Consider the following 20669-nt stretch of genomic DNA (forward strand, 5'->3'; position numbering starts at 1 on the left):
GTCTCGTGGTGCCTCAGTGTCCCTGTGCTGAGTGGAGTGTAAAGAGTGTCTCCTGTTACAGAAACACTCTGACTGTTGAACAGATAGTTCAGTCTGTACATGTCTGTCTCTTTCACTCACAAACACGTTTTCAGATTCATGGATTCAATCAGTTGATGTTTGAAACTCTTCTAAATGATTCCTTGTAAACTTCTTCAGTCACAAACAAACAGGAAGTGATGTCACATGTGTTCCTGTCCACACAGCAGAATGAGTCTATTGCTGACAGTGATGTACAAACAGAGTGAGCATTTCTGAGGCCCAAAATAAACTGAGTAGTTCACTGAATGAACAATGGACTGTGAGCTCAGTTCCTTCATCATTAGTATGGATTATATATGTATATGTATTATATTAGTATCATATATATCAGGTGCTGCTGCTTTCAGTCATTGTGCAAATGTGCTGTTTGTAAGCTTGTAAAGCTGCAGTCAGCTGAGACTGAAGAAGTCACCTGATCAGTGAGCAAACGTTTCTGAAAACGTCCAGATGAACAGAATCAACCTTTTGGGATCAGCCAGCAATGCAGCATCATTGTTGTTCAGCTTCAGAGGTTTGCAGGAATGAACTGATGACCAGAAACAGCTGCAAAGTCCAAGAAAATACCAGCTGGAGTTCAGCTGCATTTGAAGAAGTCAAAGAAAAGTAAGGATGGCAAAGGGCGACGTTTTCTTCCAAAGAGCTGCAAACATGGTCGACGCCTCATTAGAAGAATCATCTGGACATTTGTGAGGAACTCTAACCAAGAAAGCAACGTCACACAGATCCAACAGACAGTTTCCATGACTGCAAGTGTTGAGTGGAAAAATGCTACATTGCATTATTGCATCCTCTCACCACAGGAGGCGCTGTTGGCACCACTGATTGCTGATCAGCTGTTCTCTGATGATCTGATTGATACTGTGAATAACGGGACTCACTGAACTCTGTGACACAGTGAAGATTACAGAGTTTAACTTCACCCTTTAAGACTGACCACAGAACCAAGTCCGCCAGAGCTTTTGTTATATTTTTACATGCTGTGGAGCCATTTGTGGGAGCATTTCAAGTTGCTATACATCAATACAACTGTTATAGCCCTAATTTTAATAATATGTATGCATTAAGTCCATAGTAACTACATAAACTGCAAAAAAAACCTCTGCTCATCCATCTCTGTGTGTATCAGGATACATTTGGTTCATAATACACAGAAAAATCAGAGTTATTACCTGTAATAAATGTGAAAGATTCCTGCAGTGATAACCAGGCAGGACTGAAACACATCCAAGCTGTCACCACGGTAACAGCACCGCCCATCCACAGGTGAGGGGAGGAGCAAAAAGAGGGACTTTGACCATTTTATACTAAAAACACTCAACTAATGTTTCTAATATGAAACAAATAAGCCCACATTAATGTGAGCGTTTATTAAATAATAATAATGATGATTTCCTCCTGATCTCATTTCCACAGCAGAGAAAACTGTGGTGTATATTGAGGTGGAGGGTGTGGTCTGTGGCTCAGGTGTAGAGTGAGGGTGGGGTGCACCACAGCAGCATGCTGGGACTGCTGAGGGTGGAGGAGGGAGTGATGATGACATCAGAGCTGCAGCACAGAGACCAGTGAACACACAGTCTGTTCATCTTTGCATAGATACAATATACAGCACAATATTGAATGACAGACACGCTGTGGGAGCTTCCACAGATACACTGACGTCAGCATCCAGAGTCCTCCTGCTGCTCCCCCCTCAGAGCCCCGTGATCAGCACCAACACATTCAGTTAGATGACAGAGTCCAGCTGCAGCTAGAATCAGCTCCCCTCTGTGAACAACAGCACAGCGTCAGTGTTTCACACTCAGTGAAAGGAGGAAACAGCAGAAGAACACCATGTGTGCTACGTTTCCCAGGACACACTACAAACTGCACAAATACAGAGCAGCACGTGGAAGGACCTGGAGCTGCATTTACAGAGCTGCAGACAGCGTGATGTCCTGTATGGACAGGTGGAAGGAACCAAGTCCTCAGCTGGAACACTCGTGTTTGTCCACAGACAGGAAACACAGCAGGAAACTTCCTCACAGAAGTGCAGCTCATGGATAACACACTTCCTGTCAGTCAGAATGAGGCTGCAGCCAAACACAGAAAGGTGTTTTTGTCCAGATGAGCCCAGAGAAGAAACACGAGTGTTCACAGACATCAGAAGCTCAGAGAGGTGAAACATGAGGTTGGAGTCCTCGTCAGCATCCAGAAGAGCTGCTGTGAAACCCTGAGTACTCATGACAGACTCTGATGGCACAAACACATCATGATTCAAACAGAAAGACAAACATGGAGCTCCTGATCCTCCTGCATGAGAACAAGCTGACATGAGCGCTGTGTCTGAGAGTGTCTCCCTGTCACAGTGACAATAACACAGCTGCTGCTCACAGTCATTAAACTGACCTGAGGTCAGCTGTGCTCCTTACATATGAACCATGTGACCTCACATCAGTGCTGTGGATGACTGTAGTCATAGAAGAGTAGAGCTGTAGCAGGTGGTGTGAGGAGGAGGTGGTGTATTCTAGTTAACGCAGTACTGAAACACTCCAGCAGAGGGCGCTGTTAAGTCCTTATTGTAACACAGTTACTGTGTGCAGTTAGACTTCATACATAATCTGCACTTATTTCCATCAGACATGCTGTCAGTAAATGATTGGTTTCTATTGATTCTACTTCCTGTTGACTCGTTTGATGACAGTGAAACAATCACAGCTGATTGTGTGATGATGTAAACTGTCACTGTTACATTCAGTGTGTGTGACATAATGTTAGTGCAGGCTGATAACAGCCTGGTTCTGTTAGAAACACATGAACGTGTCCATAGATCAGTGTGTGTTTAACATGAGAGCTTCAGCCCTGCTGATGTGTTAAATAAAGACATGCAGGAAAACTGATGAGACTCTGAAATAACTCTTTATATTTATAATGTAACTCTGCATCAAAAGAACAACAAAGGATCCCAGACAGGTTTCTGTGAACAAAGACCATTCTGATGTTTCTGTGTTTCTAACACTTTGACATTATTAGTAAACAGACTGCAGTGAGCAGCATTTATAAAGAGCTTCTATATAAAGATATGACAGCTGTTTGACAAGTTTATCACTCTGTGTTTGGACCTGATCAGTCCAGCTGTTTACTTGAAACATGTTCATTTACCTGTTCTGTTATATTCATGTTCTTGTCTCTGTTGAAAACACATTTTAATGTCCCTCAGATTTTTCTCCCAGATGAATAAATATAAAAATGACACAAACTGACTGCAGCTACTTTTTGTCCTTTCTGTCAAAAACCTTCATGTGACTCATGAGAGACACGTTTCAGCTGTTTGTGACAGATCAGAGGCCAACAAGTCATTTATAACACTTTCCATCATTGTTTAAAGTTCTCAGTGTTTCTGTGTTGCTGCGTATAGGATCTCCCAGCATCATCACTGTGCTGTCCAATCATTGTGTGCGAGGTTACCCTTATAGTGCGATGTGTGTTTGCACAAAGAGAAGCATGTGTGTCAAATATAAATAAGCACAGAACAGAAACAGCTGCTCGTTTCTTCTGTTTAGAGTCAAGTTAGTGTTTTGTGTCTTTGTTTGAGGCCTGATGTCGAGCAGAGGTGTGTGTAACTGCACTGGTCTGTTATATGTGTGAAGTGTGTGCTTCTCTTCAGCATCATCTTTGTCACTGCTGATTCCTTTGTGTCATCATGTGTTGAGAAGAGAGAACAGTTATAACGGAGGAGCAAAAGGAAGCCCTGAAATCTGCATCAACAAGGAAGTGTTGGCTCACCAGTGATCCCAGCAGAGCCACTGGTTTGGCTCCAGTTGTTCTAGATTCAATGATGTTGTTGCTACAGATACATGTCAGCATCTTTATTGAATTTTATATGAAGCAGAAATGGTGTCATTAGGAGAAGAAGAGGAGAACAAGTCCGGCGAGGAGGCAGCAGCTCTTAAAGATGAAACAGCAGCTCAGCCCTGAGCTCAGAGAGCTGCACATGAAAAAGCTCCTCAAGCAGATCCTGTCAGAGGTTTGTCATCAACAGGAGGAACTGTTCACATCATAGGATGAAGATGCTGTCAGCTGGATGAAGAAGGTTATTTAATGCAAACGTTCACACTGAAGTCAAATTGTTGTCGTGTTGAACAGATTCATGTACTGATCGTCTCCAGAATGTTAGAAGAGCTTCAATGAATCATTAGAAACAACTTACAGCTGCACAGCTGTGTCAAACACATCTGTGTGTCATTGTGGGATTGTTGTGTTTCTACATGTGACACACGTCTAAAACATGCACACAATCTGAACACAAACAGGGACTCATGTGTTCCCACAGCCAGATGCTGAGAGCCATTTCCTTGTAGTCCTGTGTCTACATACATGAACCATTAGATGTTATTGGAATGATTGTCAGCTCTGATAGTTTCATGTGTGTTTAGCTGGACGCTGTTTGATCCTCGACATGTTTAAAGGTGTCCAGTCCTGAGACACTGGGGCTGGAAACAGCTGTGATGTCATTGGACTGTCACACAGACAGAAGTGCATGAAGTGAGCAGCCGAGGAGCCGCTGATGTTTTGGATTCAACAGCATTTGAAAGGTCGACACAGACACATTTGCACACAGAAAGCTGAATCTGTCATATGCCACAGTGAACTCACTGTTCAGTGTTTTTCAGGAAGCTTCTTAACTGCCTCTGCTGCCAAACAAGCAGCTGATGTCCTTGAGAAGAAGCTGAAGAAGTCTTCAACAACAAATACAGGAAGTGGACTTTCAAATACTAGATTCACTTTAGACTCACAGAGAAATGACTCAACCAGCTGTGTTTGACTATATGAAAGGTCAGTGTGTGTCTGCACACAGACTGTTGTGTTGGACTGTTATTCAGTTGTCTGCTGAATGTTTTCAAATGTCTGCATCTCAGCTGTGATGAGGCTGGGGGTCATGGGAGGCCACCGTAGCAGCCTCTTCAACATCATGACATCATCATAAATGCTGCTGGACTGTCTGATGGGCTGACGGTGAAAAAGCCGTCGGGAAGGAAACAGAAGACATTTCAGAGGCTGCAGCAGATTTCTTTGATTCGGGGCCTTTTTCAGCTTTATTGGACAGAGCAGTGAAGATAAGTGACAGCAAAGCAGAGAGAAAGGGGGCGTGGCCCGGGTCAAAGCCAGGCCAGCTGCTCTCCACCTCGTGGTCACCTGCTCATCCTAGTGAGCTCCACCAGCAGCCCTTTCACACACTTTACACTGTCAAACACTGTGTGTGGACCTCAGCTAACAACAGGCTACATTTAAGTCTGGACTACATGCTTTTATATTGTTTTTATTCCATCAGCAGCTCAACATCATGAGCAGCTTTGACATAAAGACATCAAACTCAAGCTGACTTTAAACTACTTTTAATACAGGGGCTCAAAAACAACAACATCTTTATTATATATCAGGACACAAAGTCATTTCATCTCAAAGGGAAACAGCTTTATTTGGAATAACCAGCACTATCAACTGGTTTGGGATCTCCACCAGTTTCATGTCTTTGCAGCTTCTCCAACAAAGTTCCTGTAAAATCAGCATGTTTGTCTTTATTGGTTTGATAGTGATTGATTATTCAGTCCCAATCTGCTGTCATCTAAAGAACAAAATGATGTTTCTATGAGTCACAAAGCTCCAGATGTTGTCGGCTTCACAAAGAAAACAAAGAACTTAAACACAAAGTGTTTGGAGCCAAAATGTTCCCAAGCTGCTCTTTTTGAAATGGCAGAGGTACAGTGGTGTCTAACAGCACACTGTGGAAGGCAAACATGTTATTGTTGGATGAAACTTCATGAATCCTTTGTAGATTTGAGCTGTTGGAGCCTTTCTTTTCTCTTCAGGTGTACAGATGCTGAGGAGGCAGGTGGAGCAGGTGGAGCTGTTGTGATGCTGGCAGAGGGTGTGTCTTAGTAACTCTGTGAGGCAGAACTGGATCCAACATTGTGGATGTGTTGATGTTGGAGCCATTAAGAGTCTCTGGCCACACTGTAGGATTTCCCTTTGATCCACTGTGGGGGCATTTTGGAGTCTGTCAGTGAAACTCTTCATGTTTGTGTTTGACTCCAGTTTATAGAAACAGAGAAATGTGTCATGCTTTTGTTCGGCCTCCACAAATACACACATTTGTTCATTGGTTGGACTTTTTGGAAGGAGACACATTGAAAACCATGTTAATAAGATCTTGTTGTTTCCTGTGGATCCGACACAGAGAGTGGACTTCAGACAGAAAGCGTGGAAGAGATTTTAGAGGCCGTGTGTGGCAACAGGAAGTTTCTGTGTGTTTGCTGATCTTACATGTGGAAAACAACACGTGATGTTTGTGAAGTCCTACAATGATCATTGTTCTCACAGCATTTTGAGTGGGAACAGTTCAAACTGGGAGTAGTGGGAGTTATTTACTGATTGAAACAAGCTGAATGTTTCTGTGACGATGAAGATCAGCAGCTCAGCTGATCAATGAACTGACATCTATCAGTCGTTTCATGAGATGAAGTCATCAGCAGACATTTGTTCTGACTGTGTGATGAATGTCAGAACGTCAGGGCTCTGCTTTAGTCACTGCTTGATGATCATTGGCTCATTGTTGAATCCAGGGGCCCAGTCTGACCTCTGACCTTTGCTGCAGGTCTTCTGTGTTATCTCCACTTTCATGTCTGATCTTCTACTTGTAGTCCTGTGTCTACATATACAGTGGCTTTCAAAAGTATTCGGCCCCCTTGAACTTTCCCACATTTTGTCACATTACAGCCACAAACATGAATCAATGTTATTGGACTTCCAGGTGAAAGACCAACACAAAGTGGTGCACACGTGAGAAGTGGAACGAAAATCATACATGATTCCAAACATTTTTTACAAATAAATAACTGCAAAGTGGGGTGTGCGTAATTATTCACCCCCTGAGTCAACACTTTGTAGAACCAGCTTTTGCTGCAGTTCCAGCTGCCAGTCTTTTAGGGTCTGTCTCTGCCAGCTTTGCACATCTACAGACTGAAATCTTTGCCCATTCTTCTTTGCAAAACAGCTCCAGCTCAGTCAGATTAGATGGACAGCGTTTGTGAACAGCAGAAATTGAAATTGAAATTGCAGTGAAGTCAGCTAGAAACTTACAGTGACGTGGACATCATGCAAAGACTGCCAGACTCTGTAATACTGCAAATGATCAGTGACTCAGGTTAACACTAAACTTTAAACGGCACCTCTGTGTCTCTGTGTGCTGAACATCTAGGATTGAGTCAGGCTGCATCAGCTGAAGCTGTTATTTGTATATATCAGTATTTTTTTATTCAGGTGTGGGGAAAATACGTAAGACTGCAGTGAAGCGATGCACCAGATGAATCCCTGGCCAAAGGTATCGTACTCAAATCAGACTACTGATCCAGCCACATCAGCCTTTTGTGAGGTCTGTTTAAAGTAGACTAAAAGTGAACTGCAGGTTCCTGAGAGGTGGACTGTGAGCACAGAAACACATGTTCATACATACAGCTGCAGCAAACTTACATTAATTTTAAATAGATTTGTTACTCTGATGTCTGTCTCTGTGTTAGTCCTCTGACAGACTGGTGACCTGTCCAGGTGTGCTCTACCTACTACTGGGACAGGTTCCAGCCTCTGTAATAGAAATGTTCTGTTATTCTCATTTAAAGTGTTTAAGTGCTTATGCATATGCTTAGTTGTGACACTGTTACTGTTCAGTGAAAGTTGCTAAAACTAGATGAACTTACTTCAGCAGTTTGAGAAAACAACTCCCTTTACAGGTGCTGATAAGGCCAAGGGCACAAAACAGCACAACCATTGATGCGTTAGGTTTCATAGCGAGACACGTGAAGTGTGGTAGGATCAGTTTGTAACTTCCTCCCTCTTCCTTGGAAGGCGTAAAGGAGGAGGAGCACGACCTCTGTGGCAGCGCTGACATGACTGAACTGTGATGTTTGATGTGTGTTGGCGCAGTAATAAATAGCTTGATCACAGCTCTTTCTGTGTTGCAGACTTTATTTAAAAAATTCCACGAAACCCCCCCCCACTGTGAACCTGAATTGAATATTCAGAAGACATTTGTTTAAATAGTTCTACAAATCTGAGCTGTTGGTGTGTCCTTGGATTGTGTGGTAATAATATTAGAGCCTGCAATCTTTCTTACTGGATCTCTACTATGAGTCATGTTACCTGAGATTAGTTCTATGTTTACCTGTCAGCCTGGACGAATGTGCTGTGTGAAGAATGTAAATGACATCAGATCTGAACTGCTTACATCTAAGGAGCCTGTTCATATTTAATTGTAATATGAACCAATGATTTTCTGATTGATTGCTGATATATACAGTGGGGCAAAAAAGTATTTAGTCAGCCACCGATTGTCATCATTTTAGGTGGGGGAACTTGCACAGAGGTCAGTAATTTGCACCAGAGGTACACGTCAACTGTGAGAGACAGAATGTGAAAAAAAAAAAATCCATGAATCCACATGGTAGGATTTGTAAAGAATTTATTGGTAAATCAGGGTGGAAAATAAGTATTTGGTCAATAACAAAAATACAACTCAATACTTTGTAACATAACCTTTGTTGGCAATAACAGAGGTCAAATGTTTACTATAGGTCTTTACCAGGTTTGCACACACAGTAGCTGGTATTTTGGCCCATTCCTCCATGCAGATCTTCTCGAGAGCAGTGATGTTTTGGGGCTGTCGCCGAGCAACACGGACTTTCAACTCCCGCCACAGATTTTCTATGGGGTTGAGGTCTGGAGACTGGCTAGGCCACTCCAGGACTTTCAAATGCTTCTTACGGAGCCACTCCTTTGTTGCCCGGGCGGTGTGTTTTGGATCATTGTCATGTTGGAAGACCCAGCCTCGTTTCATCTTCAAAGTTCTCACTGATGGAAGGAGGTTTTGGCTCAAAATCTCACGATACATGGCCCCATTCATTCTGTCCTTAACACGGATCAGTCGTCCTGTCCCCTTGGCAGAAAAACAGCCCCATAGCATGATGTTTCCACCCCCATGCTTCACAGTAGGTATGGTGTTCTTGGGATGCAACTCAGTATTCTTCTTCCTCCAAACACGACGAGTTGAGTTTATACCAAAAGTTCTACTTTGGTTTCATTTGACCACATGACATTCTCCCAATCCTCTGCTGTATCATCCATGTGCTCTCTGGCAAACTTCAGACGGGCCTGGACATGCACTGGCTTCAGCAGCGGAACACGTCTGGCACTGCGGGATTTGATTCCCTGCCGTTGTAGTGTGTTACTGATGGTGACCTTTGTTACTTTGGTCCCAGCTCTCTGCAGGTCATTCACCAGGTCCCCCCGTGTGGTTCTGGGATCTTTGCTCACCGTTCTCATGATCATTTTGCCCCCACGGGATGAGATCTTGCGTGGAGCCCCAGATCGAGGGAGATTATCAGTGGTCTTGTATGTCTTCCATTTTCTGATGATTGCTCCCACAGTTGATTTCTTCACACCAAGCTGCTTGCCTATTGTAGATTCACTCTTCCCAGTCTGGTGCAGGTCTACAATACTTTTCCTGGTGTCCTTCGAAAGCTCTTTGGTCTTGGCCATGGCGGAGTTTGGAGTCTGACTGTTTGAGGCTGTGGACAGGTGTCTTTTATACAGATGATGAGTTCAAACAGGTGCCATTCATACAGGTAACGAGTGGGGGACAGAAAAGCTTCTTACAGAAGATGTTACAGGTCTGTGAGAGCCAGAGATTTTCCATGTTTGAGGTGACCAAATACTTATTTGCCACCCTGATTTATGAATAAATTCTTTACAAATCCTACCATGTGAATTCATGGATTTTTTTTTCCACATTCTGTCTCTCACAGTTGAAGTGTACCTCTGGTGCAAATTACTGACCTCTGTCATCATTTTAAGTGGGGGAACTTGCACAATCGGTGGCTGACTAAAGACTTTTTTGCCCCACTGTATATATATATATGTATGTATATATATATATATATATATATATATATATATATATATATATATATATATATATATATATATATATATATATTTTTTTTTTTTTTTTTTACATACATAGTTTTTTGTTGCCTTATGGTTCCAAGCGCTGTCACCAATCTTTGCATTTTGTTATTATCTCATGACACTTGTTTAATCAGCTACCATCTCTCCTGTGGACTTTTTAATGTCTACAGTCTCAGACCAACACAGCCCTGCCCTTCCCATATTAGATTCTTGATGAATGTGTGTTGTTGTTATTCAGCCTGGTTCAATGTGCCCCTTTTTAACTTTGAGCACCCGCCCCTTTAAACCTCTCTGCACAGCCCTGCACTGAACTCACTATCTTCTCCCTCTAACAGCCTCCACATGTTCTCACTGTAATTTCCCCTCATGAATGAATTTATGCTGCACTAATGTGAATGTTTGCAGGGAAATCAAACGCATTTCACACGCAGTACTCGAGCTGACTTACCTTTGTTTGAATGACGACTTGTACGCGCTGACTCCACAGATAAGGTATGAAAATATATCAGGCTACGTCTTCAGGGTTTCTACTCCACGGCCGTATTTCATACGGGTCCACATTTCCACTGCACGCTATTTTCTGCAAGTACCGCCGCTTCGCCTCTGGACGCAATCGGTCTCTATACAGTCCATTCTCTTTTGAGCTGCTTTTAAGCATCGTGTAATCGTCGTTCCAACACAGTGTGTTTGTTTTGATTCGTAGACCTCGAAAATGGTGCCGCGCTCCCACAATGCATTGCGGCGTGACGTCAACTCCAAAGCCCTATAGAACATGTTCTTTTTCATTGTCAAAATTATCAGGAATAAAGAAGAAAACTGATTCAAAACCTGTGGAACCTGCCAAAAAACAAGTTTTACTGCAAAGGATTTCTAGATGTGAAGGTTTTGTGGCTTTTTTCAGTTTCTAAAACAAACTCATTTGTACAGAAGGATATGAGGATGTATATGTCCGGTGGTGGGTTTTTTTCTTCTTGATTTAATGTATTCATTTATCTCTTCACTTAATTTTTCTTTATGTTTCTTTTTTTTACCGGTAATTGGCATGAGCGATTTCCGGTCCTCACTCCAAGCCAGTTGGTGGCGGTAATGCACCACATGTTCTATCACAGCTGCGTCCGAGAGGACAGGAAACGTCTGTATGCGTCTGCAAACCAGGTAACTACACTCAGCTGAGCCTCTCTGCTAGTCGTTATTAGTTGGAGGGTTTTGTGTCACTTTCTCTCAGCTTGATAAAGGGCTGTATAGAAATCTCTGGTACGTAACACGTAACGACATTTTTAGGGAGCGTCGCAGAGAAGTGAGGCTGTTTCTTTGTTTTTGTCGAGTTTTGATTGAAGACATGTTTCCAGTCCGTTTTTTACTCGTTTGTTTTTTCATTAATAACTTTACATTATCACAGAGAACAAGAAGGCGCTTTGTTTGTCACATTCACCTTAGTTTCGTTTTTAAACTCAACACTATCATATAGTGTTTAGGCTTAGAATAAATATACTGAGTGGCAAGCAAATAACAGATAAAGACCATTATATTTCCGGTTAGTTGACAAAATAAATTCTATTTTAACAGCAAAGATTTTTTAGATTTATGTTTTGTTTGTTTTTGAAAGTCACAAACTTGTTTAAGTAGATTTGATCTCAAGTTGGATTTTCCATGACCGTTTTAACAATGACATATTTTTCTAGGTGATAAATGGCTGAGATGGCTGCAGCTGTACGTGTGAGGTACCTGCATGTTTCAAGATGAATTTGCAGAGATGTCATGTTTGGTGCTTACAGACATCACACTGCATTTTGTGATTTCGTAGCTATTGTTGTGATATTTTGGAGCTTCCCATGATCACCGTGACAGTCATTCATTTTAACATAACCTTTCTATTCCTTTCAGGGATCCTCATTTTTTGGTGAGGAAGATCAGCAGCTGTGTCGACAGGCAACAGGTAACGGCATGATTTTCTGTTAGTACTGTAGACCTTGGTCTGGTGCTCTTTTTTAGTTTAACACAGTATTTTCATTTGCCGAAGTGTAAAAAGCTTGTTCCAGGAGAAACAAACTTTAGTGAGTTCTGCAAAATGATTCCCACCATTGCACACTCTGTCAGCCTCCAGTGTGCCCTTTTTTTGTCCTTTAACTGAAGAAAGTCGGTAGTCAGAACATATGAGATAAGTGAGATCCTCATTTTGCCTGCTTATTTCAAGATACAACATTTTCACAAACTGCTGTAGGATAACCTTGCTATTTGTCTTTTCCAACACTTCTACATTCATCCATATTTCCTTGTCTGCTTCTTTCCAGGTGAAAAGTACCTGAAATGGGTGAAAGATTTTGTTTCCAAAAACAAAAGCATGTGCGTTCACCTGAAGAAGCCAAGTGGTGCTGACCTGTGGATAGAAGAGCTTGAGAACACCAAATACAACGGGGATGATGATGAAGTTAACGCCTGGGGAAAATTCTACCTTCCCGAGATTGTAAAAATGCAGGTTATTGGTGTGGTAAAGGGCACCTCATGTCCATGTGACGAGCTTGTGCTGATGACGTGTGAGGACAAAAAGCTGTACGGCTATGACGGAGAGTAGCTGCATCTGGTGGCTTCCAGTTTCCTGGAACTATGTGACAAAACGATAGAGTATCCAGCATCCAAGCGCTACTACAATGGAGAGGCCTTCAAAGATATGGTGAGAAGTTAGACTGCTAAGAATAAGACTGGGGATGCCTAGTGTTAGAGATCAATCACCTGAGCTTTTCTTTGTATTGTTGTGTGTTCTGTTTAGACTGAGGAGGACTGGAAAAAAGTTAAGATGAGTGATGTGGGGAGGAAACTGCAGGAAGAACATAAAAAGCTGGTAAATGAAACCCAGTCAGCGTTCGTAAGCCTCATATCATAGGTGGGTATTGGAGCTGAGTATCATCACTGATTTCTAGAACCTGTTCAATTCCAATTCACAAGGTCCCAATTAGATTCCATTTAATTCTTACTCAGAGAGTCAGAAACATTATAATTCTGATCATTTATCAGTACTGACACTTGTGAAACTTCATCAGAGGTGTGAGCATCACAGCAGATGCTTTTGTGTCAAAGTAACTGAGGATAAAACACAAAACCATGAAGCAGATTTTCCTGGCCTAGCTTTTTACAGTAGATAACCTTAAAAATATTATTCTGCAGTAGAACAAAAGCAGACGAGAACCACGACTCAACAAATGTACATTGGCTGATGCTGCTGAAGTGATTCAGAGGTTTTAATAAGAGGTTTTAATAGAGACACAGCAGAGCATTTTGCAGTTTCACTTAATTTGAAAAAAATAAATAAAATTTGGTATTGAACAGCAGAAATGAGGCTGTCTTGTCGGAAGTCATTAAAAAAAAAAATGGCTGTAAACAACGGTAGACTGCTTCATAACAAGCAAGCGAATAATGCCAAAAACAGAGATTTGAGATGGGAAACGGTGTTCTTAAAGTACACTGAGAGAGGCAGAGAGCTGTGCTGTGTTGTTTTTCTGTGTGTGTTTTAATGGTGGTGGAAGCAAACCAGCAAAAGTAAGAGGGAATTCATGACAATGTTTATGTCAAGCGAAATGTGTCTTCTTTTGCTGCTGGTTTGGTTAGAGAGAGACAAAACGTGCAGCTTCAGGATCTGAGCAGCTTTCAGCACCAACGGCATCACAGCTCAGACTTGGATTCAGGATTAAGCCCTTTATGTTTGACTGTAGTGATTGTAGCTCTGTCCTTGTTATTAATCGCTTTAGTCAAACACAGCTATTGTTTGCTGGGATGTGTATATCCTTGACAGTTTGTATCTCAGAGTTATCAAAGACACTGTGGATAATCATCAAGAGATTGTTGTTCTCTTAATAATGACCTATTTGATTGTTTGTTTTTTCTTCTTCTTACAGATTCTGGTATTTGGCCAAAAGAGAGCTTCACAATTCTTGGCTTCACCTGTGGTAGAAAAATGACTAAAGTTATGCAACACTCTCTAAAATTAAAGCTATGCAACGCTTTAACATGAATGGCGAAGGAGTGCATCTCTTTCACCGTCTCTTCCTGTCCTCTTCTCAGTCTTTGTTGTGGCACCTCTTATTAAATTATTCTGTTATTATATGTTACCTTATATATGTAATCAAAGTAGTTGAATTAGAATACTGCTGTAGATCACATTATACCCTTTAATATAGAGTGTGTGAGCTGTATGTAGTTTAGTTCTCATTATACTTTTGAGTTAACAGAACATATTCACATATTAGTTCATTAGATAAATGTGCATCACTCTGTATCCTTGATCTGCTGGGAATGTGTTACACTGTTTTCTTGACATGCTTAATTGTTGAATCATGAAGAGAAGGTTGTAAGCAGGAGACTCTGTGTCTAAAGACAGGGGAGAGAGATAGACCACATTCCACACCCCCACCTTACAGAAAGCAGAGAAACAACTGCCGAGGTCATAACTTAGGCGCTGTAACAGAGAAAAAATGTGATGTTTTGGCTTTTACGACTAGCTGGGGGCCACTAGAGACTATAAAAAGCTGAGCAACCCGTCACCATTTAGAGACATGTGCCTGACCCTCTGGTAGCATCTCTCCCGTCCGGACGTTGTAATGCTCTTATTGTTGAATTGTATGGAAATAAATGATTGTTGATTGAGCATTGATACACCGAGTATTGTCCTTCCTTCAGCCCAAAGATTCAAAGAATTGGGAGATTTCAACAACTTGGTGCCGTGTGACCCGGATCTTTGGTGTGCTGAGGAGGTGTAGATTTGGCCTTTGGTGAGATCGTGGGGCAAAGTGAACAGAAGGCCGGCCTAAAACAGAAAGGTAAGCACAGCCTGTTGTATTATAAATACCAAATGTGCATATTGGGCTTTCCAAATTAATCTGTTCGCTGAGTCACATGTATTTTCACAGTAAATTTGTCGGTGTCTGGTTTTTGGCGCAAGATACTAACAACATAAGTTGAGGCTGAATTCCAGTGTGTTAAATAAACTGCTTCTACCGAGATACTAATAACATACTACGTTGGACTAGTTGCAGCCACTTTACCTTCCACATTTAATTTTGTCTAATACTGGCTTCTGTAGCAATAATACATTAGAATTTCTTCTGAAGACACGGCCATTAGTTCAGTACATTGAAGTCGAGGTTTGAAGTTTGTTTATGGTGTCTGTTACGTCCTGGCTCTTGCCGGCTATGAAATAGAAGTTGATTTAAGGAAAAGCAGATGCTGGCTTCACGGTGCGGTTGAACGCTGGCAACGCGAGAGCGAAACACGTCCGTAGGTTTGGTTTATGATACGGCCGTGTTCCGGTGGTGCGGCCGTGAAGTGCAGTAGTGGTTGGTGCTAATTTTAGTACATTGAACAGAGGCTTGACGGTGGTTTGTGGCGTCAGTCGAGTTTTTTTTTAAGGGCTGCGGTCATAAAACAAAGTAAAATTTTACTTGCCAAGAAGTACATAGAGCAAAACCTGGTTTATGATGTCGGGTATAACTTCGGGGATGCAAGCATCACTTTTATGATGCGACTTTGCCCCGTGGTGGCGGTCATAAGCGCAGAGAAAGGGGTATTTTGGTCTATGGTGCAGTGTGCTTTAAGAAGATCTAATAGTTGAGCTCAGAGGTTTCTGTGTAAAATTCCCGCTGAGGAAAAGTGTTGTGGGTGAGTGTGAAAGCGCGCTCTGGGTGAGAGAGTGTGTGTGAAGCTGCGAGGCGCGCTCTGGGTGCTGTCTTGTGGGTAAAGCGCGCACTGAGTGAGAGTGTGAGTGAGGCGCGCTCTGAGTGTGTTTTTTGTGTGGAGTGTGAAGCGTGAACACAGTGACAGTGACTGTTGATGTGTTTGATTAGGAGGACATTAGAGCAAATACACATTTTAGGATCAAAGGTTGATGCCTAGTGTACCTGTGGAACATTTGCCTATGGAGTAGCGACCCTCCTGTCCGTGGACGCGTGGCCAGGACCGGCGTCGTCCGGGTGCTGAGGTGGTGACTTGGGGAGGTGAGGGCCCCCGCATAGCCACGGAAATAACACTGGAACGGCCGTGTAATCACGGGTTCACATTTATTTCCGGACTAGAACAAGACACATTTTGCGAACAAACGTTGAGTCTAGATTAGTAAAGAAATATAAAAAGGTTGAATTCCTCGTTTCAGTGGTTGAAATTGTTGTGTGCCTGTCCCCTGACGAGTGTGAAATTAAATAAAGAGGGAATTTGGAGCCACATAGAGATAGACGGGCATAATTGGGTGTATTACTCTGTGGTGTAATAAAAATAAAAAGGAGAGATAGTAAGAGGTGTGCAGTGGAGAATTATGGAGGAGTAGAGAGAGGAATGTGTTGGGAGACTGGCGTGCAGTTTACGCTGTCAAGGTAGGCGTGTTGCCTGCTTATCTGTTTAACAGTGATGAAAATGAAATTAAATAAATCTCTTAGTGTGTTAATACAGGAAGCTGCGGACCTGGACCAACTGCCCCCACAAGCACAGCGGCCGAAGCAAAATTATAGGTAATGGGAACCACACCCAGCACGAATCAGCAGCTGTGAAACCGACAGCAGTGAGGAGAGAATTAGAGGAGAAATTAAGAGAAGTTTTAACACATAAAATTGGGGCCAACGGACTTGTGGAGGTTGGGAAGGCGTCCGGAGCATCACAACAAAAAGGTGAAACAAAAACACACAAGCAGAGAAATCTGAGAGAAAGGCTCCTTTTAAGGTAACGCCTAGTTTGAGAAAAGATAAAATTAACCTGCTTTTATACAAATGCACATACACGCAATGAAGAAACAGCTTACACTCATGAACATGTGAAGATTTTCCAGCAAGGTTAAAGAAAAATTAACATACTTAAATGATGAAGTCTATACATTACTGACAAAGAAACCCTCTGGGTTGCAGGACAACAATTTAACTAAAAAAAAAAAAAAAAAAAAAAAGGAACACTGGTCTAACCAACCAGGCAAGACACAACAAATTTAGTGGTTAAAAGATTCAAATTGTGACATGTTTTCTGTTGATTGATTAATAAAAGTGATTACTGAATGAAAGAAAGTTCCTTTTTGGGCTTTTAAACATGATCTTAAGAATTTTAACATATACTGGTGTTGTCCTGTCAACTTGGTGGGTTAGGAGTTGATTATATCGGGAGACAAAAAACAAAAAAAGGGGGAGAGAAGGCTGACACAGGGCCTGGCCCCATTGTCTCCCCTCTGAATAACACAGCCAACACAACAACATTTTCCTGTTCGTTTGTTTTTGTTTTTTGTTTTTTGTTTGTTTTTGTTTTGTTTTGTTTTTGTTTTTTCTATACATATTTAATTACAGGCTGCTTTGCCGGCCCTGAAAGCCGAGGCTGACTGGACTCCTGCTCTCCCCCATACGTGACACTGACCAAATGCTGCAACAGCTGGACCCACAACAACGACCTGAGAATGTCAACAGACCTGCAGGAATGTGATCTCATGCAGCCGAGACGGAGAGCACTAAACCTAAGGCCCGTTTCACTACACGGGGGAAAATTCCTAGACTGCGTCAGCTGACAGAGCTCAGCTGTGACGAGACGCCCGCCAAGCCCGAATGAAAAGTAAGGCCGAGCGAAAGAATGCTGACCTTGATAACTTTGCATTCACACTGTGCAGGACAGTGATGGACCAACACGGATGATCGGGTGGCGAAAAAGGGCGTGACCGAGACAGGAGGAGTAACTGAGGTCAGAAGGCACCTCAGAATGGACAAAAACACAGAAGAAGATGCAGGTTTCACCTGCGGTGAACATCGACACTGGAGAAAGGACTGCCCCAATTGGGGTCAGAACCAGGACGGACTGAATTTTGACCAGCAGCAGCAGCAATGGTCGCAAACAAACTGAAAGAGGAGGGGGGGCAGGACCCCAGGGCATGCTTCAGGCCGTGGTTTACCCAGAACACCAGAACAGGAAAGTGATGAACACACACACACACACACACACACACACACACACACACACACACACACACACACACACACACACACGGGAATGCTGATTCACTGAGAAGTGATGCACACACATACACATGCACACGCTTGTGCAATGAAGAGTGATCCACACACACATACACGCTGATGCAATGAAGAATGCTTTGCTTATGCTGATATGCAAAATGCTGCACACAAACATCCCAATGCATAATTTTTATGAGGAGCCATTGATTACCATTAAATACTTAGAATGTGTTATATGTCACCCAGAGGGCATTTATGTAGATTTTAGGAATAAGGTCTAAAAAAGTTTGGTTATGAAAACAATGTCTGTGCGTGATGTCTGTTTATGGCTCAAGGCCTTGACTGAATTCTTTGCTGTGCTTCACACAGCCCTGATGAGGAACAGTGGCACAGAGTGTGGTTCTTACACACACACTGGACTTTCTGGACATTGTTTTTGCACAACACTGGTCACTATATTCTTCATTTCCAGTTAATACTTGTACAGCTGCTGTTATTGTGTATATATTTATTTATATTTAGATTTCTTCATACATTCTTATATAGTTCTATATTGTGTATTGTGTATTTTGTTGTACAGTTATTTTATTTTCAACTTTAATTTATATATTTTATCTTATTCTTCCCAGTTAAATTTACCCTTCATTCTAATTTGTGTTGTACAGTTATTTCATTTTTAACCTTAATTTATATTTTATTCCTTCCTAGTTAAATTTACCCTTTTTAATTTTTCATATTTATTTCCTATCTTATTCATAGCCTTTCCTTTTTTGTTTTCTTTAGGTCACGAGCAGTTGTCCAAGCATTTCACTACATATCGTACTGTGTATGACTGTGTACGTGACAAATAAAATTTGAATTTGAAAAATGATGAATTAATAGTGTAAGTTTTAGGTCGGAGTACGGCATTTTCTGTGATTGAGTTTTAATTCAAGGAGGAATAAAAGGAGTTACGGCACCTGAGGTTCTCATTCCCACACAATATTGTCCCGGCAGGAAGCAAAATTTTCCTGTGAATTTCTGGTTGATTGTTTGGTTTTGTTTAGCGCTAGCTTGATTTTATCAGTGAGCTTTGGCTTGTGTTCTTTCTCGTAAGCGAGAGAGGGATATGTCTGCTAGGACATGTCTGCAACGGGCCCTAGTTTGTGTTATTTTAGTAGTATTTTGTTGGTTATGTCTGTTTTCGTTTTTGTTACAGTGCACTGGAAAAAAAAAAACATCTGAGAGGTGTGATCCACCGGTGGTGATATGTTGATATTTTGTGAGTTCATGATTTAACAATCAGCTCTTTAAACCAGGCCTGAAAGATTGAAATTTAAAGCGCTATAAAATATTATTACTGTAAACAGTTGCAAAGTGTGCTTCTCCATGATTGTAATTGGCTTGGGAGAAATTCACTTATAGGGAACACTGAGAAGTTCTGAGTCTAAAAGGATTGCACCGAGTCAATCCGGCCCAAAAAACAAGAAGGAATTGTTTTCCTTTAAAATGATGACGTCATCTTGCTGGTGATGGAGGCTCGAATAGGTTGCGCGGGAGACTCCATTATCAGCAATATCTGGTATGAATGTGTATGGAGGTATGCATGTGAATGGACTGTGATGGACGGACTGGAAGCTTTGACTGACTTGATACTGAGACAATGACTGCACCCACTTTAGGATTAGTAAATGCCAATAAACAATTCATAAACAATTCACCCAGCCGACAAGAGAAGGGTGGATGCTTCGCTTTGTTTTGTTTTGTTTTTTCAGGAGCAGGAGGATAAGAGAGACTGGAGGAGGAGACTCTAGCTTCACATAAGTATGAACTGCAGACTTAACACTGTGGTTGCTGATGTTTGCATTAAGACAACTGTGCTATATTAGCTGTGTTTTGAGTAAGGTATCATGTTATATTATTGGGAATGCCAAATGCTACAGTGGAGAAGACTTTTGATACCACTCATGACTGGAATATGTTACTATTAACCATAGCAGGCCACTGTAAAAAGTCAATTAAATTTTATAGAGGAAAATCGCCAAAACTTTAACAATACCTATGAATGACTGGCCACATTCAGAATAGAGATATGCAATAATAAACATTGGTCCACGTGATTTAGGTTCTCACTTGAAATAGTAAGTTATTAAATGTAGAATATAATCGACAGGGACATTTGATAGGATGTGGTACTGAAAAAGAACAAGAGCAAAGTAATAAAGAAAATATTGTGTTTAGTTTGGATAAATTCAAATTAAAATGTACCATTACACTCAGAGGATCAATATGAAATAGAACATATGCAAAATTTGTAGGAAGTACATGACTGATAACTGTTCTGTCCTGAGCGTTTGTTTCTAGAGCACCCACTTGACCACACCAACAGTTTCTCGCCACCGAGGAGGGGTACTTGCAAAAAGAATAAAATAAAAATCTGAGTTTAACAAAACATTTTAAATGTAAATATCAAGCTTACCTTTCTTTTTCCATGAAATGTGCTTGTGGGCACGCCAGCCATTTTGAAAAGGTGGGCAAAACAATTGGCAAGGCCACACCCCCACACATGTGATATAATGTTAAAGGTACTGTTGTCCTCTCTAAGAAACATCAGGACTTAGAGGAGTGGCAAGTAGAGTATGCGAGCTA

General features: G+C 41.7%; 2 protein-coding genes and 1 long non-coding RNA gene across 3 annotated transcripts in view; all 3 read left to right on the plus strand.

Moving 5' to 3' along the window:
- LOC146679674 (stonustoxin subunit beta-like) overlaps positions 1–843 on the plus strand; it is a 6272-nt gene extending 5429 nt beyond the window's left edge. The window contains exon 3 of the mRNA XM_085450104.1: positions 1–843. This exon is cut by the window's left edge and continues 520 nt beyond it. Coding sequence (XP_085306230.1) covers positions 1–31 — 31 coding nt within the window. The 3' untranslated portion in view covers positions 32–843.
- The window catches only part of LOC146679671 (protein NLRC3-like), a 97316-nt gene that overhangs the window by 32046 nt on the left and 44601 nt on the right, over positions 1–20669 (plus strand). The gene's annotated exons all lie outside the window — the stretch shown is intronic.
- LOC146679675 (uncharacterized) lies at positions 14162–17566 on the plus strand. The gene is made up of 2 exons (XR_014918619.1): positions 14162–14888; positions 17385–17566. It is a non-coding gene; the product is annotated as an uncharacterized LOC146679675 (long non-coding RNA).

The sequence above is a fragment of the Copadichromis virginalis genome, unplaced genomic scaffold, assembly GCF_057382275.1.
Source record: "Copadichromis virginalis isolate Kocher_CV1m ecotype Utaka unplaced genomic scaffold, C_Virginalis_male_GT1.1 unmapped_scaffold_1, whole genome shotgun sequence".
NCBI classification, from domain to species: domain Eukaryota; kingdom Metazoa; phylum Chordata; class Actinopteri; order Cichliformes; family Cichlidae; genus Copadichromis; species Copadichromis virginalis.